Source organism: Ptychodera flava, chromosome 10, assembly GCF_041260155.1.
Source record: "Ptychodera flava strain L36383 chromosome 10, AS_Pfla_20210202, whole genome shotgun sequence".
NCBI lineage: Eukaryota > Metazoa > Hemichordata > Enteropneusta > Ptychoderidae > Ptychodera > Ptychodera flava.
This window is the reverse complement of record NC_091937.1, coordinates 34,344,708-34,372,212: the sequence shown is the minus strand read 5'-3', so window position 1 is coordinate 34,372,212 and position 27,505 is coordinate 34,344,708. Positions and strand designations below refer to the sequence as shown.

General features: G+C 38.2%; 1 protein-coding gene across 1 annotated transcript in view; it reads left to right on the top strand.

The window, feature by feature from the left end:
• The window catches only part of LOC139142600 (nucleolar pre-ribosomal-associated protein 1-like), a 52,922-nt gene extending 27,117 nt beyond the window's left edge, over positions 1-25,805 (top strand). The window contains exons 27-31 of the mRNA XM_070712593.1: positions 1,042-1,188; positions 4,796-4,905; positions 10,789-10,980; positions 22,755-23,668; positions 24,929-25,805. Coding sequence (XP_070568694.1) covers positions 1,042-1,188; positions 4,796-4,905; positions 10,789-10,980; positions 22,755-23,668; positions 24,929-25,122 — 1,557 coding nt within the window. The 3' untranslated portion in view covers positions 25,123-25,805. The remainder of the gene's footprint in view (positions 1-1,041; positions 1,189-4,795; positions 4,906-10,788; positions 10,981-22,754; positions 23,669-24,928) is intronic.
• Positions 25,806-27,505: the final 1,700 nt, after the last annotated feature.

Here is a 27,505-nt window from a genome sequence, read left to right as displayed (position 1 = left end):
AAAATCTAATCAGTTCTTGCAAGTAGCATATGGTACCTGTGTACCAAATCTGACTTGAATCTGTTCAGGCTTTTTTGAGTTATCGTGTAAACAGACATACAGACAGACAGACACACACACACACTAACACACACATGGACAGACAGACAGACATCGCTATGACATTAGCCCACGTGTGAACATGTGAGCTAAAAATCGGGGATCACTGTGCAAATTTTGGTACTAGAGAAAAATTACCCAAGATTTACCAATATTTGAAATTAAAAATGGCCGCCATCCCTGTGTTAACTCACGGACCAAGTAAAATTTCTGATAAATTTCTGACAAGATGGTACAAAGTTTTCTCACACCAACAGCTTTAACATGAACCCCCACCAGTGGTAGATCAGAAAAGAATTGTAAAAGTCGAGAGTCTGCCTATCTGTTCCCGAACCACAGTGTACCTTAAGAACAGCATTGTATCAGTAATGTCATCTTTTTATGCACAAGTTTTCAAAGGGCATTTCTGTCAGGGCAAATTTTCCTGAGTTTCTCATTGCTCAAATAAGGAAATACATGAAAATGAACAACTCCTATGGCATGGCTAGATTTAGCACTACTGCATACTCCCCAAAATAGCGGTACAAGTTGGCATCTGACCCATGTACAACATTTGGTTGCATTAAGTAAAGGGAGATACGAAAGACGAGCTATAGTTTTTGAAAGGACACTATTTGTCTCAGTGAATTATAAACCTCAATTCTACCAGTATGATTCGGTCACGGAGTTTAGTATTTGGAAGATTTTACATGTTTTCCTGAAATTATATCCTGACTGACAGACCAATCTTCCATCAAGAAAAAAAGAACGCTTATCTTTCCTGATTTTCTCATTTCTGAAATGATTAATTTAGTACCTTCAGTTTCTTTATTACACAAATATTGTAACACCATCACACTACCCCATAGCTAGTTTGCAATATGCAACGGCTCGGAACGTCATGTTCTGTGTCATCCTTACATCATTTTTTAGCTCATATTTTTTTGCAAATTGTTTCTTCAGTACAAGCTGCAACATGACTGGATACTACAGCTTTGTGAGAGTGGTCTGAAGGATCAGTATGACTATTACATCTACAGCAAGAAATGCTTTGTCTTCAAGCTTCTAATGGCCTTCTTTGGTTCACCAACTTGCAGTAAAAGTACAAAGGTAAGACAGACAGAACACCTTTTCAACACCTTCATTGGACAACTCTGTACAGAGGTCATTCACTTTGACGTCAATCTGCAACACCTGGCAGTATGTAATATCCATTTACAAGAAATAAACAGTGTTATCTTCGAACACTTTTGAGCCTCTACACTGTTTCTATATCCCGACAACCTCTCACTTGCTACTCCCCGAAGGAAGACAGTGAAATGTGCAGTGAAACTCTAATTAACTTGTCTTGCCTGTAACCCATCACAAATGATTTGGTTTCTTTCAAGTTCTGAGAAGTCATATTTCAATGACTGATTGTTTAAAAATTGGGCTTAGATTGCTAAGACAGAGTATTCATCCATGCATTTTGCTCATTGAGTTGAAATGTACAGGAAAAATATTCATGGACAGTCCAAAGTTTCATGCAGGGTGAAGCAGTGTATTTTGCTTGAAGAAAAGGCCAACCTTCTTTTTTAAAGTGCGTAGAGCTTTCCTTGCATGGCTGTGAGCCTATTATAAACATTTTTTGCTCACGTGTGAACACGTGAGCATATGTCGCAGCGATGTCTGTCTGTCTGTCTGTCTGTCTGTCTGTCTGTCTGTGTGTCTGTCTGTCTGTTGGTCCATTTTCTCAAAAACGGCTGAACGTATTTCAGTCAAATTTGGTAGACATCTTCAGAATTCAAATGGCTAGAACTGAAAAGGTTTTGGTGGGCGTGGCTTGGATATTAATGAAGTTATGAAAGTTTTAATTTTTCTGTTACGCCGCGTATGACAAGTGAAAAACAATCGACTGTTTGAGGGCGCTGTGAAAAGTGCTTGTCCAGGTTGGCTACAGCTGGATAGCTCTGGTTTCAACCACGGTCCCTCCGTGTTTCAACCTCGTATTGAACATTAAAAATATGATATTTTATTACTCATTCAACTCACTATTCAAGATAAAATATCGTTTAGCAAATTAGCTTTATCCTTGGTAATTGATTGTTTCCCTCGCTGCTCGATCGCCAGAAATGAGTACATACGTTCTCGCTAGCCCTGCGTACGTACGCAGTGTACGCTGTGCATTCCCTGTGTGCGTTCCTAACACACAGCGTACACTGCGTACGTACGCAGGGCTAGCAAGAGAGTTGCCGACATCGACGGTTATTTACGAAAAAAGAATAAAAGACTGGCATTTTTGGAAGCGATCGAGTAGCTGAGGTAGGCAGGGATACGACTTGGGCCCAAGAACGCTGAATTTCGGCAGTAATTTGGCTTTTTACGTCAAGTCCAAAAATGGATTTGAAGTCACCAACTCTACGTACGGGTCTTTGCAGGGCTGTGGTGAGCGGGGCTATTAGCTGTAGCGGAACACACAGCATCGTACGCAGGGCTAATACGTTCTCTACCTAGCCTCATGGCATGGAAGTGCTGATGAATAATAACTTTGGGTCAAAGGTATTGAAGTGTCCAATCAGGTTCGTGCACAGAGTCCAAGGCCATGACCTACTTCATGTACTTCTGCACTGTTTTGATTTTGCTTCGCCATGAAACGTATTCGTCATTGTCCATAGAAGTATGTTTGCTCTCCTTTGAGATTGTTTGTGAAACAAATTCCGGGATAGGCCTTGGAATGCATACGATCGGCATCGCGGCAGTGCATGTAGCTAGCCCTACGAGTATGGCGAGAGTGTCCGGCTTTGGCTACGCCGCCTCCCACCTCCGGTAGGCGGCGTAGCCCCCGGCGTAGCCAAAGCCGGACACTGTCGCCATACTCGTAGGGCTATGCATGTAGCGTACCATGCTTGTGTAACTGCCGAGCTCAACGTGCATTCACGGTTGATACTCGTGTACAATCATGATGTGTTCAATTCTGATGAAGATTCATGTCTTACTTTTGCAGTCTTTTTCCGTACGATAATCCCGACAATACTTGTTACTGTTAGACGAGGTGGCCATTTTATGATAAGTTTCAATACTGCACAGCTACATAGCGTCACTATCGTGTGATCGAGGTACAGCGTTGTTGAACGGGATACAGAAACTCTGCAGAGGGAGAAACGATCGTTGACATGAACAGTCAATGTACTTCAGCACGTAGTCCGCAGATAGCGGATCGAGAAAATAAACGTGTCCCAGTAAATAACGGAATATTTATGTACATTAACTCGATATTAATCAAATTTCCAGCTCATCGCAAAAAAATGTATTGCAAAGATTAATTTGTCACTGACAAATACTGCACTGTATGGAAAAAACAGTCTGTAGAATAGTTCAAGTGGTATTACCCGAGACAAACACTTGTGTTGTCAATTTTGATTTCATTTCATAAACTTCATACTTCATCGAGTATCGTGTATTTCAGCCTTTGTGAAACCATTTTATTGATATTTTCAATTTTTGTCTTGGCTTTGTTGTGGAACATGTTGAATCGTCTCCGTGGACATGTAGGCAAAAGTGTGACGGGGTCGAAGTGACTTGGGTACCTGGGGCCGACCAAAACCAGTGTGAATTACTGGGGTCAAAGCGGACAGCGGCCGGGATGACGTGTTCCCCAAGCGAGCTACCTTCAGAAGTCTTTTTCATCGCAAAAAACGTCAACTTTTAAAACCCGTCATTTATTTACTGATGTTATTCTCAGCATCACAAACATATACGCCTCTGCTATGTATCACAGCAAATAGTTATATTTGAGCGCCCCGTAAATGGGATCCTCTTGTTTTTTTGCGAACCCGGAAGTGTGTCTTGCTCAATGCATTTCCTACCCATAGCGAGGGAAACTGCCCGCGTTCCCATGCTCCCATGCACCCTTTTTCAATGCAAGTGCAACGCCATCTGTGCAAAATTTGTGGTGGTATGCTCCCGTGTTATGGAAAACCTCTCTTATTCTAACAATGACGTAGTTGACTTTGGACTTCGATTTCGTAAATGTGATGTCCATGCAGTGAGTTTGGGTTGGCGCGCTTATAATGCAATCTTCGCCCGCCTGCGGTCCGATATCCCGCATTTATTAGCGATATTTATCTGTTTTGACTTGACCAAAGTTGGCAAAACTTGCTATGTACATTAAAGATACTATGATACAAGATTATTGAAAGTCATTTGACATTTTTTTCAGCCAATTCCCAATATGCATATTTAATGAACCTTCCAATTAGGGATATATACTGGCATTTACTTGATAAATTTGGCGAAACATGCTGTGTACATTGATCATTATACCAGGTTATAACAGTATTGAAAGTCATTTTGCATTTTCATGTCAGCTAATTCATAATTTGCATAAATAGCTAACAAGCTTTCACGGTTTGGCATATAGAGCTTGAAGGACTTGACCAAAGGTAATTACACATGCTATATTGTGATACAATGACAGTACTCAAAGAAATTAATTATTTTTATTTCAGCTAATTACATATTTGAATACTTAATGACCTTTAGAATTGATGTGGTGAAATTCATTGTGTTGATCATAACACTTTAAATGTAGCAAAGCATGTAGCAAAGGTTCAAACTTGCACATAAATGCAATATATAATGAAACACGTGAGCATTTTCAGTTCATATCTGTTTGAGTGAAAACTTTTAATTTCTGATATTTTTCTAATTTCCCTTTTTGACACCTTTATGCTGTCAGCAACGGATATTGAGAATACTGGAAGCAGCTGTCGCAATCAGAGGTGGTGCTGTAGATCTGAGCAGATTTCAAGGGCTGTTACCATGGTTACATGGGCATATTGCGTCTTGGTAAGAGTTGATAAATGTCAGATTTTAATTTTCTGTCTTGTCAGGAAAGCGAGAATACACAATGTGTTAAAAACTTACGATAATAAATGATTTGTGGTATCACTTTACAGAATTTCATTTTCTTTCAACATCCCTCTGGATAAGATGTCGAACACAAGTTTGTTTTACCATGAATTCAGAACATGTAGCATTAGCATATCAGTACGCATTAAAAGCATCAGTCAAACGTGTGATGCAGTGATGCTGCTAATTTTTAAAGTTGTCCTCCAAATTATACAGGGAAAGATCTGTCTAGTGATTGGTCTTCATTGATAATGAGTCATTTTCTGAATTGGATACGTCAACAATATTCATACATACGTCATGCTGACAGCATAAGATGCTCCCAAGGATGTTCAAATGCAAATAATATTCCATTAACAGCTTGATCTTTCAAAACAGTGAATTGATATATCCATTATGGTCTGTTGAAACAGAATGTGCCTGTGGGATAGACTTTTATCACAACTGGAAGTTGTGATATAGAGGTGGTTTCAACTGGTGTTTGATGTCGTCCATTTCCGTAAACGACAAAAAGTCAAAAACTGCTGAACAGACTGCGTTGATATTTGGTACCAATACATAGACTGGTTCCAAGGTTCCAATTCGGAAAAATGGTGCCAAACAGAGCAGAGGTTATATAGTTTTGGGAAATTTCTAACCCCCTTTTAACTAATTGATTTTAGGGTCTTTCATATATGTAGTTTTGGAATGTAGACCAATCCTGCATTGTGGACTGTTTTATGAGTTGTGGAACAGAAATGAGGTTTTGATGAATGTTAGAAATATGCAGGATGGCTGATTCGAAGTATAAGAGATTTCTATGCTCTTTTGGGTATCAAAAGCAATAAAAAAAACATATTTCATAGTTTAGATTCTCACTTTTGAGATGACCCTAAGCATTTGTTAGTAAACATCCTTGAGTCAATATACAGACTTTGACATTCCTGAGATTAAGTATCAACGACCTCACATGTTACAGTCTTTCACTACCATGGTATGGCCCAAACCCATTGTTATCAATGGTGAGTGTGGACCTGTCTACAGGAAATTGGGGTGAACAGGTTAGACAATGCCGTTACAAGTTGTAGGTTAGTTATCAAGGTAGCACCAGCATAGAGTCCTAAGCATGTCCATGTGTTCTCACAGGAAATTACAGGGAAAAAAATTATTTGAGAAGTTTCTCTCCTTAAATAGAAGTATATTACAATTTAAACCTGTCATGGATGGATTGCTCTCAAATGATCTGAAACACAGTTATTGCCCATTAGCAACAAATCTATAGCAAGATTTATGTAAAGTTCATGAACTTACACAAGGTATTAGACAAAAGATGACCATGACTTTGCTACTTTTCAACATTTATTTCATTCAGATTTCCTCAGCTTAGTGTATAATTTTGTAATCTTAATTAGTCCCCACGGACACCGTCCGGGGGGACTTATAGGTTTGGTCATGTCCGTGCGTGCGTCCGTGCGTGCGTCCGTCTGTGCGTGCGTGCGTCCGTCCGTTCACGCAGATATTTCAGAGACGCCTGGAGCGATTTTATTCAAACTTGGTACAAGGATTACTTCATATGTCATACAGATGCACGTCAATTTGTTTTGTGATACGATCCAATATGGCTGCCAGGCGCCCATTTTATTACGATTTTTTCATGTACAGAGCCATTACTCAGGCATGTTTCAACCGATTTTATTCAAAGTTGGTACAAAGACATTGACCAATGTCATAGATATGCACCTCAATTTGTTTTGTGATACGATCCAATATGGCCGCCAGGCAGCCATTTTGTTACGATTTTTTCATGTACAAAGCCATTACTCAGGCATGTTTCAACCGATTTTATTCAGAGTTGGTACAAAGACATTGACCAATGTCATAGATATGCACCTCAATTTGTTTTGTGATACGATCAAATATGGCTGCCGTGCGGCCATTTTGTTACGATTTTTTCATATACAGAGCCATAATTCAGGCATATCTCAACCGATTTTATTCAAACTTGATACAAGGATATTGACCTATGTCATACATATGCACCTCAATTTTTTGTGATACAGTCCAATATGGCCGCCAGGCGGCCATTTTATTACGATTTTTTCATGTACAGAGCCATTACTCAGGCATGTTTCAACCGATTTTATTGAAAGTTGGTACAAGGATATTGACCAATGTTATAGCTATGCACATCAATTTGTTTTGTGATATGATCCAATATGGCCGCGATGCAACCATTTTGTTACGATTTTTTCATGTACAGAGCCATAACTCAGGCATATCTCAACCGATTTTATTCAAAGTTGGTACAAGGACTTTGACCTATGTAAAACACATGCACATCGAATTGTTTTGTGATAAGATCCAATATGGCGGCCATGTGGCCATTTTTTTACGTTTTTTTCATGTCCGGAACCATAACTCAGACATGTATCAAGCGAATTTATTCGAAGTTGGTACAAGGAGATTGACCAATGACATACATATGCAAGTCAATTTGTTTTGTGATACGATCCAATATGGTAGCCATTTGGTTATGATTTTTTCATGTACAAAGCCATAACTCAGGCATATCTCAACCGATTTTATTCAAAGTTGATACAAGGACATTGACCTATGTCATACATATGCACATTGATTTGTCTTGTGATACGATCCAATATGGCCGCCGTGTGGCCATTTTATCACGATTTTTTCATGTCGTGAACCACAACTCAGACATGTATCAAGCGAATTTATTAAAAAGTATTTCGATCACAGACCTAATGAAGAGGACTCTATCCTCTCTGAGGACCTGTAATCAAAGTACCCATATACAAGTGGGGACTGTGTCATCAACGATGACTTGTTCAAGGCAAGGACTGTCAACTTAGCTTTACTAACTTATTCTAACCTCATTATTCTTACACTACTGTTATACCTTATAACCACAAATTTCAAGAGATGCATATATGATTGTCACTTAACAAACAATTTACAAATATGTCTTCTGCTTTTTTCTCCATATACATATACATGTCCCTTTTCTCATAAAAATGGACTTAAAATCGCAATGTGAAAAATAGTCTTTCAGCTGTATGTTGCTCATTGACTTCGTGGTCTGTCTAATTAGTCCCAACGGACACCGTCCGGGGGGACTTATAGGTTTGGTCATGTCCGTGTGTGCGTGCCTGCATCCGTGTGTGCATCCGTCCGTCTGTTCACGCAGATATCTCAGACATGCCCTGGTCAATTTCTTTCAAACTTTGCACAAGGATAGTACCCTACCCCATACAGATGCACGTCGATTTGGCCATGTTAGAGGACTTTTTAGTTTACACCACCATAGACTACCATGTATAAGTCAGCTGTCTATAGAATCCCATGTATAAGGCCAAGTAAAATAAAAATTTAGTTTCTCATCATATTGATATTGCAAAAAGGATTCAGTGACACAGTTTTTAGTCCCCATGGATGAAGTCCAGGGCCTTATAGATTGGGTCATGTCCCTCCGTTCACGCAGATGTATCAAATATTTTGACAAAATATCCCGTGACCTCGGTGACCTTTGACCTCAAATATACATATTTGTCCATAACTCAGTAACCAGTACAAGTGCTACACCCTTCATATATGGTATGATGGGACACCTTATGACGCCACATATTGTACCTCATTAATTATGTGCATATCTAATTTTGAGCGAGCCAATAGAGCTAGGTCTGATTTTGGTATAGGGATGACTTAGCAATTCAATTTTTTTGACAAAATGTCACATGACCTCAGTGACATTTGACCTGAAATATACATATTTGTCCATAACTCAGTAACCACAAGTGCTACACCCTTCATATATGGTATGATGGGACACCGATGATGCAACCCACATATTGTACCTCATTAATTATGAGTAGTTTCACAATGTGCCAGTTGTGATCAAGTGCCATTGGCGCTATTTTTTTATCTCCAAATCCTACAAGTCTTTGTTGCTTTACTGCTTTTATGGAGTCATTCTGAAACCTACAGAGCAACAACGCCTTGATTGTCACGTTTTCCGTCATTGATAGCATAGTTTCCACATTGTGTGCAATACAGAGAGAATGGCAGCCATTTTGAAATCCAGATGTTGGCAAACTTTAGGAAATTTGCATATAAAAACTCACAGCGTGTACAGGTACTCTTCCCAATCATTCTTAGTTGTCAAAAGAAGAGTTTTAAGGTAGCTGAATAGGCTAAGGCACCAGCTACATTTTTGCTTAAAAACATGCACAGGCATAGGGACATATGGTATTAAGTTTAAATAGAATTTGAATTTTAAAGTTGGAGCTAGGGAGTCCTAAGCACGTTACTGTGCCTCTCAGTTATTAGCTCATATTTGGTTTTATATATAAATACCAAAAAGAGCTTATATGATGAGTCTGAGTGGCGTCTGTGTCTGTATATTTGTGGGTATGTGCGGATGTATGTCCGTCACACACAAAGGCTCCCATACCGCCAAAGCTACTGTCTCAGTATTTGGTGTACAGGTAGATGTAGGGGTTGAGATGTGAATTTGTTCAAATGAACACATCAGTGTCAAAAATGTGCAAATGAGGTAAGAAAAAGGGAAATTCTGCATGAGTGCAGGAGTTACATGCCAGTAAGAAACAGGCAAACTCCACTTATCTTGAGTCATTTCCTGTCATTGTTTATGAACTGTTACATATTAACAGAACTGCCTAAACCATAGACAGTAGAGGGGAGGAAGACCGTCAGTAGAGGGGAGTTGTTTATGAACTGTTACATATTAACAGAACTGCCCAAACCATAGACAGTAGAGGGGAGGAAGACCGTCTATGGTCAAACTAAGAGGGGCTAGCTGCCTTTCAGCTATGCATGTTGCTAAAGTTGACCTCCAGTACCTAAAATTTCAGACCTTAATTACTTTTGTCATTCTTGTTTTTCTGGTTTAAATATTTCTTGTTGTTTTTCTGGTTGTACTGTGCAGAAATCATTGTCATAACATCAACGTAGAATTTTCCTGCGCTGAACAGATAGAAACAACATTTATTGTTGATTTTTGTTAACCCATACTGGTATGTACCAATTCTGATCAAATTTGAGCACACGACCGTATAATTGCGGTATTTTTATATTGTTGCTTCTCATCTCCTACCCATATTATTGTCCTAAACTTATTAACTCTCCTCAGATATTTACAGATTACAACTTTCTGAATATGAGCTGTGTCACCAAATTGTGCTTCACGTAGGTTTATGGTTTGCACAGCGAAATAAAACCTGAAAGTTATTATCAAGAATAACAGAAGCCTTGACTTTAAAGTAGTAAGCGTCTGTAAGCTGAAGGGCTTTAACTTTTGCTCAAATGTTTCTTCAAGGAAAAGTTAAACAATTAACTTACAAAATCAAGAATGAAAATCAGGGGTCATTATGCAAAGTTTGCATTTAACAAATTACCTAACATTTACCGATATTTGAAATTCAAAATGGTCACCATCCCTGCGTTACGTCAATGAGGCAAAATAAAATGTTCAATTTTTGAAAAACAAAGATGGTGGAAATGTTTCGTATACCCCATAAGCTGGAGATCAGAGAAGAACTGTGAAAATTCTAGAGTCCAAATATCTGTCACCGAGGTGCATTCCACCTTTAAGTCTTTCACCCCCAGTTCCCTGTGTACAGGTCCAACTTTACCATAAAAAAACAATGGATTTGGGACAAACCATGGTGGTGAAAGGGTTAAGTCAATACTTCGATGCCAATTTTTAGGCTTATTGTCTTAAACTCGTGATTTCTCTTATTTTCGGAGAGTTAATAATGAAAATTGAGAAATCAGAAACAATTGTCTGCCTTTTATTTATTTCAGTGATGGTGACCTCATCGAAGAAATGGTCAGTGTCCTGAGCAAATTTTGGATAACGGTATCTGCTCCAAAAACAAAATATGTGAAAGTTGACAGCGATGGCAGCAAAGGCACAACCAAGAAGGAAAGCATTGTTTCTCTGCGTACCATAATTGAAGTGTTGCAGATTTTGGTAGCAACATTGAAGAAAATATCGTAAGTGCTCATAGGACAGACAGAAATTTGTGTTTGTCAAATAAATATAGCTTCTGTGTAGCTCCCATCATATGTACTGGCATATAATTATAATTGAGGGAGGGGGAGAGAAATGTGGGGTGTTTGGCAATGACACCTATCCATTCTCTGTATGTATGTTTGTATGTATGTATGTATGTATGTATGTATGTATGTATGTATGTATGTATGTGTGTATGTATGTCTGTCTGTCTCTCAAACCACCCACTGCAAACACTTGATATTGTCAGTTGTAAAATTTGTTTGAAAGGACATGCTTGTGTGGAAAAGTGCAAATGAGCAAGAAAACCATAAAAATCATGGAATATGGGAAACTTAAGAACTTTGGGTACAATTGATTTCATACTTAGTCAGTATATCCGTATTAATTAGGGCCCAAGCCTACCGGCTGGGCCCCTATTGGTTTTATAGGAGTTCAATATTTAGGGGCCCAAGCCTACCGGCTGGGCCCCTATTGTTTTCGTAGGAATTCAACTTTCTTCTTCTCTTCTTTTTCTTCCGCTCTTTTTTTGTCGACCTAGAACTCAAACACCGCTTACCGCAAACTTCTGAAACTTGCAGGGCTAATAGGTACCTATGAGATCTCGTGCACCTGGGTATACAAATTTTGATTGGTCACGTGACCTGGTGGCCATATTGGATTTTCCAAAAATCTAAAAATGGCTTCTCCAGATAACCTAGGGGTCTAGTCGATTTGAAATTTTTTGTATAGCAAGCATGGCCTAAGGTCTTAAAAATTTGCCAATAAAATCGCATGCGGTCACGTGACCTTGGCCGCCATATTGGATTTTTGAAAAATACCAATTTAATCTTTAAAAATCTTCTTCTCCAGAACCAAAACACCGATTCGACTAAAATTTCACATGTAACATCTTAAGTGTGATCTCTTTCAAGTTTGCGAAAGGCGTTTTGATCGGTCACGTGGTTTGGCCGCCATATTGGATTTTGCGAAAATTGTGATTTAATCTTTAAAAATCTTCTTCTCCAGAACCAACACACCGATTCTACTGAAATTTGATAAGTAACATCTTAAGTGTGATCTCTTTCAAGTTTGCGGAAGGCGTTTTGATCGGTCACGTGGTCTGGCCGCCATATTGGATTTTTGCGAAAATCATGATTTAATCTTAAAAATCTTCTTCTCCAGAACCAACTCACCGATTTGACTTAATTTGACATGTAACATCTTAAGTGTTGTCTCTTTCAAGTTTGCGAAAGGCGTTTTGATCGGTCACGTGGTTTGGCCGCCATATTGGATTTTGCAAAAATCGTGATTAAATCTTTAAAAATCTTCTTCTCAAGAACCAACACACCGATTCGACTGAAATTTGACATGTAACATAAAAAGTGTGATCTCTTTCAAGTTTGCGAAAGGTGTTTTGATCGGTCACGTGGTTTGGCCGCCATATTGGATTTTAGGAAAATCATGATTTAATCTTTAAAAATTTTCCACCCAACAACCAACACACCGATTGAGCTGAAATTTTATGTGTAACATCTTAAGTGTGATCTCTTTCAAGTTTGCGAAAGGCATTTTGATCGGTCACGTGGTTTTGCCGCCATATTGGATTTTCCATAAAATATTAAATTCCAAGTGCAAAGTACAGTAACTATTAGAGATGTTCAAATCCTACTTTTGCAAGCTCGATTTTGCACATAATATCATTAGTGCAAGATTTTTCAACCATGTTAACCGCTTGGGCCCCGCCAACGCTGCTTGCAGCTTTAATTAGGGCCCAAGCCTACCGGCTGGGCCCCTATTGTTTTCGTAGGAATTCAACTTTCTTCTTCTTCTTCTTTTCTTCCGCTCTTTTTTTGTCGACCTAGAACTCAAAACACCGCTTACCGTAAACTTCTGAAACTTGCAGGGCTAATAGGTACATATGAGATCTCGTGCACCTGGGTATACAAATTTCGATTGGTCACGTGACCTGGCGGCCATATTGGATTTTTCCAAAATCTAAAAATGGCTTCTCCAGAATACCTAGGGGTCTAGTCGATTTGAAATTTTTTGTATAGCAAGCATGGCCTAAGGTCTTAAAAATTTGCCAATAAAATCGCATGCGGTCACGTGACCTTGGCCGCCATATTGGATTTTTGAAAAATACCAATTTAATCTTTAAAAATCTTCTTCTCCAGAACCAAAACACCGATTGGACTAAAACTTCACATGTAACATCTTAAGTATGATTTCTTTAAAGTTTGCGAAAGGCGTTTTGATCGGTCACGTGGTTTGGCCGCCATATTGGATTTTGCGAAAATCATGATTTAATAATTAAAAATCTCTTCTCTCCAGAACCAACACACCGATTCGACTGAAATTTGACATGTAACATCTTAAGTGTTGTCTCTTTCAAGTTTGCGAAAGGCGTTTTGATCGGTCTAGTGGTTTGGCCGCCATATTGGATTTTTGCGAAAATCATGATTTAACCTTAAAAATCTTCTTCTCCAGAACCAACTCACTGATTTGACTGAAATTTGACATGTAACATCTTAAGTGTTGTCTCTTCCAAGTTTGCGAAAGGCGTTTTGATCGGTCACGTGGTTTGGCCGCCATATTGGATTTTGCGAAAATCATGATTTAATCTTTAAAAATTTTCCTCCCAACAACCAACACACCGATTGAGCTGAAATTTTATGTGTAACATCTTAAGTGTGATCTCTTTCAAGTTTGCGGAAGGCGTTTTGATCGGTCATGTGGTCTGGCCGCCATATTGGATTTTTGCGAAAATCATGATTTAACCTTAAAAATCTTCTTCTCCAGAACCAACTCACCGATTTGACTTAAATTTGACATGTAACATCTTAAGTGTTGTCTCTTTCAAGTTTGCGAAAGGCGTTTTGATCGGTCAAGTGGTTTGGCCGCCATATTGGATTTTGCGAAAATCGTGATTAAATCTTTAAAAATCTTCTTCTCCAGAACCAACACACCGATTCGACTGAAATTTGACATGTAACATAAAAAGTGTGATCTCTTTCAAGTTTGCGAAAGGTGTTTTGATCTGTCACATGGTTTGGCCGCCATATTGGATTTTAGGAAAATCATGATTTAATCTTTAAAAATTTTCCTCCCAACAACCAACACACCGATTGAGCTGAAATTTTATGTGTAACATCTTAAGTGTGATCTCTTTCAAGTTTGCAAAAGGCATTTTGATCGGTCACGTGGTTTTGCCGCCATATTGGATTTTCTGTAAAATATTAAATTCCAAGTGCAAAGTACAGTAACTATTAGATGATGTTCAAAATCCTACTTTTGCAAGCTCTAATTTTGCACATAATATCATTAGTGCAAGATTTTTCAACCATGTTAACCGCTTGGGCCCCGCCAACGCTGCTTGCAGCTTTAATTAGGGGCCCAAGCCTACCGGCTGGGCCCCTATTGTTTTCGTAGGAATTCAACTTTCTTCTTCTTCTTTTTCTTCCGCTCTTTTTTTGTCGACCTAGAACTCAAACACCGCTTACCGCAAACTTCTGAAACTTGCAGGGCTAATAGGTACCTATGAGATCTCGTGCACCTGGGTATACAAATTTTGATTGGTCACGTGACCTGGCGGCCATATTGGATTTTCCAAAAATCTAAAAATGGCTTCTCTTGATAACCTAGGGGTCTAGTCGAGTTGAAATTTTTTGTATAGCAAGCATGGTCCTAAGGTCTTAAAAATTTGCCAATAAAATCGCATGCGGTCACGTGACCTTGGCCGCCATATTGGATTTTTGAAAAATACCAATTTAATCTTTAAAAATCTTCTTCTCCAGAACCAAAACACCGATTCGACTAAAATTTCACATGTAACATCTTATGTGTGATCTCTTTGAAGTTTGCGAAAGGCGTTTTGATCAGTCACGTGGTTTGGCCGCCATATTGGATTTTGCAAAAATCGTGATTTAATATTTAAAAATCTTCTTCTCCAGAACCAACACACCGATTCTACTGAAATTTGATAAGTAACATCTTAAGTGTGATCTCTTTCAAGTTTGCGGAAGGCGTTTTGATCGGTCACGTGGTCTGGCCGCCATATTGGATTTTTGCGAAAATCATGATTTAATCTTTAAAAATCTTCTTCTCCAGAACCAACACACCGATTAATATGAAATTTTTACTCATGTCACCTTACTTGATATCTTTCAAGTTTGCAAAAAACTTCTACATCTATCATCGTAATGGTTGTCTCTTTCAAGTGTGCAGAAGGCGTTTTGATCGGTCACATGGTTTGGCCGCCATATTGGATTTTGCGAAAATCGTGATTAATCTTTAAAAATCTTCTACTCCAGAACCAAACACCGATTCGACTGAAATTTGACATGTAACATAAAAAGTGTGATCTCTTTCAAGTTTGCGAAAGGTGTTTTGATCGGTCACGTGGTTTGGCCGCCATATTGGATTTTAGGAAAATCATGATTTAATCTTTAAAAATTTTCCTCCCAACAACCAACACACCGATTGAGCTGAAATTTTATGTGTAACATCTTAAGTGTGATCTCTTTCAAGTTTGCGAAAGGCATTTTGATCGGTCACGTGGTTTCGCCGCCATATTGGATTTTCCGTAAAATATTAAATTCCAAGTGCAAAGTACAGTAACTATTAGATGATGTCCAAAATCCTACTTTTGCAAGCTCGAATTTTGCACATAATATCATTAGTGCAAGATTTTTCAACCATGTTAACCGCTTGGGCCCCGCCAACGCTGCTTGCAGCTTTAATCTTCTTCTTCTTCTTCTTCTTCTTCTTCTTCTTTTTCGTTCTTCCGCTCTTTTTTGGCGACCTAGAACTCAAACACCGCTTACCGCAAACTTCTAAAACTTGCAGGGCTAATAGGTACCTATGAGATCTCGTGCACCTGGGTATAGAAATTTTGAATAGTCGCGCGACCTGGCGGCCATCTTGAATTTTCGAAAAATAACGATTTAATTTTAAAAATCTTCTTCTCCAGAACCAACATACAGATTTAGCTGAAATTTTACTCATGTCATCCTTAGAGTGATCTCTTTCAAGTTTGCGAAAGACGTTTGGATCGGTCACGTGATTTGGCGCCATCTTGGATTTTACGAAAATCGCAATTAATCATTAAAAATCTTCTTCTCCAGAACTAAACACACCGATTTAACTGAAATTTTACTCATGTCATCCTTAGAGTGATCTCTTTCAAGTTTGCGAAAGACGTTTGGATCGGTCACGTGATTTGGCCGCCATCTTGGATTTTACGAAAATCGCAATTTAATCATTAAAAATCTTCTTTTCCAGAACCAAAACACCGATTTGACTGAAATTTTCTCATGTCGTCCTTAGAGTGATCTCTTTCAAGTTTGTGCGAAAGACATTTGGATCGTCACATGATTTGGCCGCCATCTTGGATTTTACGAAAATCGCAATTTAATCATTAAAAATCTTCTTCTCCAGAACAAACACACTGATTTCACTGAAATTTTACTCATGTCATCCTTAGAGTGATCTCTTCTAAGTTTGCGAAAGACATTTGGATTGGTCACATGATTTGGCCGCCATCTTGGATTTTACGAAAATCGCAATTTAATCATTAAAAATCTTCTTCTCCAGAACTAACACCAAAATCTTTTCGCAAACTTTATAGGCCATACTTCTAGATGCTATATAATAAATTTCAAGGAAATTAACCAGGCAGTTTTTGAGAAGAAAATTTTTAAAGTATTATTTTTCTGATTTTTCAATGACCTTTGACCTCCCTATACCTCTGCAGCTACGCTATACTAATGGCTTATTCTGGCCTATGTAAGAGTCATATCTAATTCTGGGCAATCTAATAGAGCAAGAGGTCAGATTTTTGGTATATAGGGATAACTACAAAAAACAATTTTTTTAACAAAATGTCACATGACTTCGATGACCTTTGACCTCAAATATACATATACGTCCATAACTTAGGAACCACAAGTGCTACATCCTTCATATTTGGTATGATGGGAGACCTTATGACACCACATCCTGTACCTCATTAATTATGCGCATATCTAATTCTGGGCAAGCCAATAGAGCTAGAGGTCTGATTTTTGGTATATAGGCATAACTTAGCATTACAATTTTCTTGACAAAATATCACGTTACCTCGATGACCTTTGACCTTGAATATACGTATATGTCCATAACTCAGTAACCACAAGTGCTACACCCTTCATATTTGGTATGATGGGAGACCTTATGACACCACATCCTGTACCTCATTAATTATGTGCATATCTAATTCTCAGCCAGCCAATAGAGCAAAGGTCTGATTTTTGGTATATAGGGATAACTTAGCAATACAATTTTTTTGACAAAATGTCACGTGACCTCGATGACCTTTGACCTTGAATATACGTATATGTCATAACTCAGTAACCACAAGTGCTACACCCTTCATATTTGGTATGATGGGAGACCTTATGACACACATCCTGTACCTCATTAATTATGCGCATATCTAATTCTGAGCCAGCCAATAGAGCTAGAGGTCTGATTTTTGGTATATAGGGATAACTTAGCAATACAATTTTTTTGACAAAATGTCACGTGACCTCGATAACCTTTGACCTTGAATATACGTATATGTCAATAACTCAGTAACCACAAGTGCTACACCCTTCATATTTGGTATGATGGGAGACCTTATGACACCACATCCTGTACCTCATTAATTATGCGCATATCTAATTCTGAGCCAGCCAATAGAGCTAGAGGTCTGATTTTTGGTATATAGGGATAACTTAGCAATACAATTTTTTTGACAAAATGTCACGTGACCTCGATGACCTTTGACCTTGAATATACGTATATGTCAATAACTCAGTAACCACAAGTGCTACACCCTTCATATTTGGTATGATGGGAGACCTTATGACACCACATCCTGTACCTCATTAATTATGCGCATATCTAATTCTGAGCCAGCCAATAGAGCTAGAGGTCTGATTTTTGGTATATAGGGATAACTTAGCAATACAATTTTTTTGACAAAATGTCACGTGACCTCGATGACCTTTGACCTTGAATATACGTATATGTCAATAACTCAGTAACCACAAGTGCTACACCCTTCATATTTGGTATGATGGGAGACCTTATGACACCACATCCTGTACCTCATTAATTATGCGCATATCTAATTCTGAGCCAGCCAATAGAGCTAGAGGTCTGATTTTTGGTATATAGGGATAACTTAGCATTACAATTTTTTTGACAAAATGTCACGTGACCTCGATGACCTTTGCCCTTAAATATGAGTATATGTCCATAACTCAGTAACCACAAGTGCTACACCCTTCATATTTGGCCGCCATATTGGATTTTACGTAAAACATGCAATTCCCACTGACACGTACAGTAACTATGAGATGATGTTCAAAATCATACTTTTCCAAGATCGAATTTTGCACATAATATCATTAGTGCAAGATCTTTCAACCATGTTATCCGCTTGGGCCCCGCCAACGCTGCTTGCAGCTTTAATTAGGGGCCCAAGCCTACCGGCTGGGCCCCTATTGGTTTCGTAGGAATTCAACTTTCTTCTTCTTCTTTTTCTTCCGCTCTTTTTTTGTCGACCTAGAACTCAAACACCGCTTACCGCAAACTTCTGAAACTTGCAGGGCTAATAGGTACCTATGAGATCTCGTGCACCTGGGTATACAAATTTTGATTGGTCACGTGACCTGGCGGCCATATTGGATTTTCCAAAAATCTAAAAATGGCTTCTCCAGAATACCTAGGGGTCTAGTCGATTTGAAATTTTTTGTATAGCAAGCATGGCCTAAGGTCTTAAAAATTTGCCAATAAAATCGCATGCGGTCATGTGACCTTGGCCGCCATATTGGATTTTTGAAAAATACCAATTTAATCTTTAAAAATCTTCTTCTCCAGAACCAAAACACCGATTCGACTAAAATTTCACATGTAACATCTTAAGTGTGATCTCTTTCAAGTTTGCGAAAGGCGTTTTGATCGGTCACGTGGTTTGGCCGCCATATTGGATTTTGCGAAAATCGTGATTTAATCTTCAAAAATCTTCTTCTCCAGAACCAACACACCGATTCTAGTGAAATTTGATATGTAACATCTTAAGTGTGATCTCTTTCAAGTTTGTGGAAGGCGTTTTGATCGGTCACGTGGTCTGGCCGCCATATTGGATTTTTGCGAAAATCATGATTTAATCTTTAAAAATCTTCTTCTCCAGAACCAACACACCGATTCCACTGAAATTTGACATGTAACATAAAAAGTGTGATCTCTTTCAAGTTTGCGAAAGGCGTTTTGATCGGTCACGTGGTTTGGCCGCCATATTGGATTTTAGGAAAATCATGATTTAATCTTTAAAAATTTTCCTCTCCACAACCAACACACCGATTGAGCTGAAATTTTATGTGTAACATCTTAAGTGTGATCTCTTTCAAGTTTGCGAAAGGCATTTTGATCGGTCACGTGGTTTTGCCGCCATATTGGATTTTCCATAAAATATTAAATTCCAAGTGAAACGTACAGTAACTATTAGATGATGTTCAAAATCCTACTTTTGCAAGCTCGAATTTTGCACATAATATCATTAGTGCAAGATTTTTCAACCATGTTAACCGCTTGGGCCCCGCCAACGCTGCTTGCAGCTTTAATCTTCTTCTTCTTCTTCTTCTTCTTCTTCTTCCGCTCTTTTTTTGTCGACCTAGAACTCAATCACCGCTTACCGCAAACTTCTGAAACTTGCAGGGCTAATAGGTACCTATGAGATCTCGTGCACCTGGGTATAGAAATTTCCAATAGTCGCGCGACCTGGCGGCCATATTGGATTTGCGAAAAATACCGACTTAATTTTAAAAATCTTCTTCTCCAGAACCAACATACAGATTTAGCTGAAATTTTACTCATGTCATCCTTAGAGTGATCTCTTTCAAGTTTGCGAAAGACGTTTGGATCGGTCACGTGATTTGGCCGCCATCTTGGATTTTATGAAAATCGCAATTTAATCATTAAAAATCTTCTTCTCCAGAACAAACACACCGATTTAACTGAAATTTTACTCATGTCATCCTCAGAGTGATCTCTTTTAAGTTTGCGAAAGACATTTGGATTGGTCACATGATTTGGCCGCCATCTTGGATTTTATGCGCATATCTAATTCTGAGCCAGCCAATACAGGTAAAGGTCTGATTTTTGGTATATAGGGATAACTTAGCAATACAATTTTTTTGACAAAATGTCACGTGACCTCGATGACCTTTGACCTTGAATATACGTATATGTCCATAACTCAGTAACCACAAGTGCTACACCCTTCATATTTGGTATGATGGGAGACCTTATGACACCACATCCTGTACCTCATTAATTATGCGCATATCTAATTCTGAGCCAGCCAATAGAGCTAGAGGTCTGATTTTTGGTATATAGGCATAACTTAGCAATACAATTTTTTGACAAAATGTCATGTGACCTCGATAACCTTTGACCTTGAAAATACGTATATGTCTATAACTCAGTAACCACAAGTGCTACACCCTTCATATTTGGTATGATGGGAGACCTTATGACACCACATCCTGTACCTCATTAATTATGCGCATATGTAATTCTGAGCCAGCCAATAGAGCTAAAGGTCTGATTTTTGGTATATAGGGATAACTTAGCAATACAATTTTTTTGACAAAATGTCACATGACCTCGATGACCTTTGACCTTGAAAATACGTATATGTCCATAACTCAGTAACCACAAGTGCTACACCCGTCATATTTGGTATGATGGGAGACCTTATGACACCACATCCTGTACCTCATTAATTATGCGCATATCTAATTCTTAGCCAGCCAATAGAGCTAGAGGTCTGATTTTTGGTATATAGGGATAACTTAGCAATACAATTTTTTTGACAAAATGTCACGTGACCTCGATGACCTTTGACCTTGAATATACGTATAAGTCCATAACTCAGTAACCACAAGTGCTACAGCCTTCATATTTGGTATGATGGGAGACCTTATGACACTACATCCTGTACCTCATTAATTATGTGCATATCTAATTCTGAGCCAGCCAATAGAGCTAGAGGTCTGATTTGTGGTATATAGGGATAACTTAGCAATACAATTTTTTTGACAAAATATCACGTGACCTCGATGACCTTTGACCTTGAATATACGTATATGTCAATAACTCAGTAACCACAAGTGCTACAGCCTTCATATTTGGTATGATGGGAGACCTTATGACACCACATCCTGTACCTCATTAATTATGCGCATATCTAATTCTGAGCCAGCCAATAGAGCTAGAGGTCTGATTTTTGGTATATAGGGATAACTTAGCATTACAATTTTTTTGACAAAATGTCACGTGACCTCGATGACCTTTGCCCTTAAATATGAGTATATGTCCATAACTTATTAACCACAAGTGCTACATCCTTCATATTTGGCCGCCATATTGGATTTTACGTAAAACATGCAATTCCCACTGACACGTACAGTAACTATGAGATGATGTTCAAAATCATACTTTTCCAAGATCGAATTTTGCACATAATATCATTAGTGCAAGATCTTTCAACCATGTTATCCGCTTGGGCCCCGCCAACGCTGCTTGCAGCTTTAATTATACTTGGGCCCTATGTTTTTGATTAACATCAACTTTGCTTTCATGAACTTGAATAAGTTTTTTCTTGTATTTCCTAAATTACTTTAGAAAATCTTATGAAATCTTATCAAATTACCATTTGACATTTATACCATTACTGTACTGTAGAGCAAGGTTTGCTGTTTATTGAAGCAACAACAAGCCTGTGTATTTCTTAGCACTTGCAAGCAGAAAACATTTTATCACACTTGCTTTACATATGCCTCTTACTGCCTAAAAATTACTTTTTGAGAAAAATTTGTTCGATACAAAGCCCTGGTTTGATGCTTTTAAATTTAGGTAGAAGGGCTTTAAAAAACAGATGTACATATCTGATGCCACAGGCTTCTTGGTATTTATAGGTTTGTGTTTGGAATTTCCCATTTTTCTATGATACTGAAATGCTTGTTTAACTGGGTGGCAGTTTGGGACATACCATTATCATATAGGTATGGCAGCATTATGAACAGTGAAAGCTCTATGGGATGCCCATTATTACATGTTACCTTAGTCTTTGATTGTTCAACCATACACCATAGAGAGACCAAATATTGTCTACACAAATTCTATGCAATACAATATCATATGGACACCTTTCATTTGGTATGGCAGATTTTATAAAAATTTTAATGTACAAGATTGTATGGTCTTGTGTGAGTGTGTGTGATTAATGGTTACAACAGTTGCCAACTATTTCGCACTTCAATGGACAGTGTATCAAAATGTGTTCAAAGGCATTTGACTATGAATATCACAAGCTAAGGTCTGTAGAAGCTATTAAATATCGTGTATACATTCATTCTTGCCACATGAAACAAAGTGTGAGCAAAGTGTCATTGATGCTATTTTTGAAAATATATAGTGTGATGGCGTTTTCATGTCATCTTTGACAAGAAATATTGCTTTGAAAAAAGTGTCAGTTAATTGCAATGCCACCTCACATTGAAAGGATGGTAAGTTTTTCTATTCCCCGCTTTCAGGATCATTCAAGATGCAAAACAATTTCATTTGTTTCGTAAATTGTACAAAATATACAAAAACACAGTGCCGGGATACAAAACTTTGCATGATTAAATCTTGCTTTCAAATTGAAGTCAACAATAGGATCATCTTGTATTTTGTTTTACAGGGACAGAATCAGTCCAACATTTATGCATGCTTTGGTGGTGTTGATTGACTCCGTGATACAATATAGAAACCAGAAGTACGGGCAGTCTATTGCGGACAGGGCTTTCACAACCCAGCATTTCATCCTCTGTTTGTACAAGTATGGAGAGACCTTCTTGGATTCAAACATCACAAACAATTTGAATCCCAATCAGACATCATCAGGAAGTGCAGATGGAGTGAAAAAGGAGAGAAGAAGTGAGAAGAGGAGAAATAAGGAAATTGAAGATGATCACAAGAATCAAGAGGATGCTGAAGATTCTGCCGACCTCCAGAAGAAGTGTCTTCATCACCTCCTTGAGATCATCTTCTGCCTCGGGTCTCAAGAATACCACAATTTAGCCCCTGGCCAACTGCTATTCGTTATTCACTGGGCATTACAAGAGACCCTTGAGACCCCCAGGGTTGATTCAGAGAAGATATTTCGTCTTGTAAAATGGGTTCACAAGCTTGTGAGAAGTGCTCACACCTTGAATATGGTTATGCAGGAAGATGCTTTGAGGGGTATCGTCAAGGCACTGTTAAGGATCTATCTGACATGCAATGAAACTGCTCTGTTGGAGACAGGCAATAATTATGGTAGAATAATAGAGGAGAAAGCTGACACAAGGCTGCCAAATGCTGCTGGCACAGAAGAAATTTCTGAAAAAGAAAGCAATAAAAGAGAAAGTGCCAACTTATCGAAATATGTAAACATGCAGGCTGAGCTTAACGCTCTCTTTGCTCATCTGTCAAAGTACTGCCTTCTGTCAGAAAATTCCAAAAGGTTCCCAGAGTTCAGAAGTATCGCAGAGAAGGCTGTGTACAAGGAAGGAGTGGAAGACCTTTGCAGTGGTAGATATGGTACTGAAGAAACAGAATTACAGAGAAGATCAGGTGATCAAGAAGACTTAATCTTTTTCATCCGGGTTGGGCTTGTTTAAATGTCTCAATTAAGCCAACAACATCTCAAAAATGCTGAGCGAGAAATGCAGTTTTGATATTTTGAAAATAGACATCCATATTCAGACTGTTTATGGGCACTGACAAGATGACTTGTCCAAGAGGATGAAATGTGCAGGAGTTTCAGTGGCAAGTTCATCGAAAATCACCTACTCTTTACAACTCAAGGAAGTCCCAATGCATCTCAAAAGTCAAAGACTTAAATTTTGCTCAAAATTTCTGAAATGAAGCTTTCAACCATTCTCTTAGCAACTCAACAATAAAATCAGGGGGGTCACTGCACAAAGTTTTGAACAAGAGAAACAAATTACCCAGTATTTGCGATATCAGAAATTATAAATGGCCACCCTCCCTGTGTTAACTCTATGGGAAAAAGTAAATTTTTGATTTTCGGAAAACTAAGACTGTGAAAACTGTTTCTCTCTCCAAGGGCTTTAGCATGAGCACCGACTAGACAAATGGTAGAATGTTTTTCTCTCATTAATATGCATAAATAAATATTTGTCTGCATTTTCCACATAAACGACAAAAATAAAACCTGCAAGTCTTACAATGGTTATTAAAAGTCACACTAGTTTGTGGTATTTTATGACTCAGACTACAAGCTGCAACAACAGCCACACATGCAACAACAAAGTTTGTCTGAATTTTAGGCAGCGTTGTCCAAAAGTCGCGCTCTTGCAGCTGTATTTAGTAACAGACCTGAAATCGCGATCAACGCTATTGTGGTGTGTGTTCAAAGTTTGTAGAGCTTTTCAATGTAAGATGGAGATCGATTACTTTACGATCTCTCTGTTCCATAGCACAATCAGTTCATCAACAAAACTTCAAAATATGATTAGGAAATTAATCACTTATAGACTGGGAATATAAATATAATCAACACATAGATGCCTTCAAACTTCAGTCTCTAGGTGGAAACTCAGATGTGTTATCAATTGTTTACAAAATCCACTGCAGTGATAAGGTTTTACAGCACCGGGAGTTAGCTGCACTTACTGCTGTGATGTGTTCTGTGTGCAGGTGATGAAGGAAATGTATTGCCGTTCCTGGAATGATGTAACATTATGTGTCCTCTATGTCACTTTTCTTCGAACCATACAGATACAAATGCCTTCTCCATTTACACAACTGAACTTAGTAAAACTTTACGATGCTCAACTTATGGCTCTTTTCTTTCCTTATGATATTCAGAGCTGCTCGCCCTCTTGGTTCAAGAACTGTGGACCGAATCAGAATGCCCCGCACATTTCCATCTGGCTCAGCGGACTTTGCAAGGATTGAGCGGGAAGAAATTCAAGCCTGAGAAATTGCTGCAGAAGACAGGAAATGAGAACAAGAAAACAACTCAGACAAAATCTGACTCCATGACGAAGAAAATGTCATGAATGCTTCATCAACTGCAGCTTTTTTGTTGCCATGACAACTAAGGTGCATTATCATCAGTCGTCTTGTCATTTGTTGTTGTTTGAAAGAATTTCAATAAGATGGAACTTCTTTTGTAGTGAATTTCTCCTGCAGACCAAGCTATAAAGGAAGAGCTTTGTATGAACAATGCAGAAGCCCACAAGCACTTCAGTAACAAATTGTGGTTGTGTGAAGTATAAAATTTGCAATCCTCAACTATACATACCTGCATAGGGCACACACCCATAGTGTCACTTACAGTGACATTTGAAAATGATAGTTTTATATCAATCCAATTTTTCAGGCAGTCATCAATGGAGAAAATTTTGCTTCCTATTTGAAAATTGGCATTTTTATTCATGCAGCTGCTTTCTAGAATACATGTTTTGTAACAATGGCTTCTAGAATCAGTTGAGTATGTCTGGATTTTATTTTTTCAGTTTCTATTAAATGGTGTACATCCTATTGAAGAATTTGCTGACAGTTACCAAATATTATACAATTTTCCGTATATAAAGAAAATTGTCTAGGGTAGTCAAATATGATTATTGAAAAAACACATTCTTGGCCTTTACTATCAGTATCAGATGCAATTGGATTTGTATTCATTTATGCAAATTATATTAATGAGCATTGTTTTGGTATTAAAATTTTATGCAAATGATTGCTTATCAGTGTGGAATGTTCATGTGTATAGATCTTTGGGTAATACTCTGCTTAAAAACAAATGTTTGCTGATACCAGTACTTTGCTCAGGTAAATGGTAAACTTTAAATTTTACATCGAAGAATAACAATTGAGAGTTACTAGGCATATGTTTATACTCAGGAAGCAGAGTCAGAGTTTATTTGCAAAATAAGGCCAGATTAGCTTAGATCGACTAAAAATTGCAAGATCTTGTGACTCTAAAAAATATGTCCCTCAAGAATTTGTATTATTTCCTTTTTTGTGAGTTCCCAATCCCAGAAAACCAGTGAATATTGACCTAAATTGTGGGTCGTCATGCAAACGTGCTTTTATCTAGATGTATGTGTGTAAACCATTGCCCCTTATGTACAAGTCAAATGAAAGGCCCACTGGTTTGGATATCACGGGTCATTTTACCTAAGGAACGATTCTAGCCAAGCCTTCGCACATGGATGTGTTCTATTGACTAAATACCAAAAGGATGAGTATGGACTGAACAAAATACGAACTCAGTTTTGTCTCATAAAAATACATCTTTTGTTGGATTAAAAAATACCAATTTTGTCGAATGAAAACTGCAGATTTGTTGGATAAAAATATAAATGTTGTTGAATGATTTTTGTTGTGTAAAAACCACAAGAATTTTTGAATAAAAAAATCAACTGTTTCACCAATAAGACTCCATATGTAGAGAACATCTGCATCCTGCAGGCAATATATTTGCCTATTGTCACATTGAAGGTGCTCAAAGGGAAACTTAACTGAGCTCTCAGAGGAATAAAGACAGAGCAATGACGACTCATATTAATATCATGCCTTCGCCTCAATGTATAAGGCTACATTTTAAAAAATACTTAGGAGGGGGCTGGGAAACTTGAAAGGATTTGACAATGCTGATGGGAAAGGGCAAACCCAAAATTGCTAGTGGGTTAAGGGTATCAGTGCCTTGCACATGGACTATGGACACCAGTAGGCGTGTTTGATTGCTGAGCAGCTGCAATGCAGTGAATGCATGGGAAGGTAAACTTTGAAAAAATAGACGCCAATACCATTTCGTGATACTCAGAACTGTCGTATGTGAACATTGTCGCCAACCGCCCTCCCCTCGTTTATAATTTTTGAGTAATTCCCCCTTCCTGTTCGTCATTTTGGAATGAATACCTCCATTCTTCCAACCCCAAGCATAAATAATTACGTCTCCCTAAATTTGGAACAGGTATTAACAATGCACGTCCTTTACTCTGTAACACAAGTCAACTCGGCAGTACCTGGTGGTCACAAATGACGTTAAGGATATATTTGATATGAAGCGAAATTGCTCTGCAAGAGTCAAGCAATAATTATGGTAGAATAATGGTGAAGAAAGTTAGCAGAAGGCTACCAAATGCTGCTGGCAAAGAAGAAAATACCGAAAAAGAATTTAATAAAAGGGAAAATGCAAACTTGTCAAAGAATGTAAACATGCAGGCTGAGTTTAACGCTGTCCTTGCTCATCTACCAAAGTACTGTCTTCTGTCAGAAAATTCCGAAAAGATCCCAGAGTTCAGAAGCATCACAGAGAAGGCAGTGTACAAGGAAGGTGTGGAAGACCTTTGCAGTGGTAGATATGGTGCAGAAGAAACAGAATTACAGACTAGATCAGGTGATCAAGATGAGATTATGTTTTTCATCTTTGCT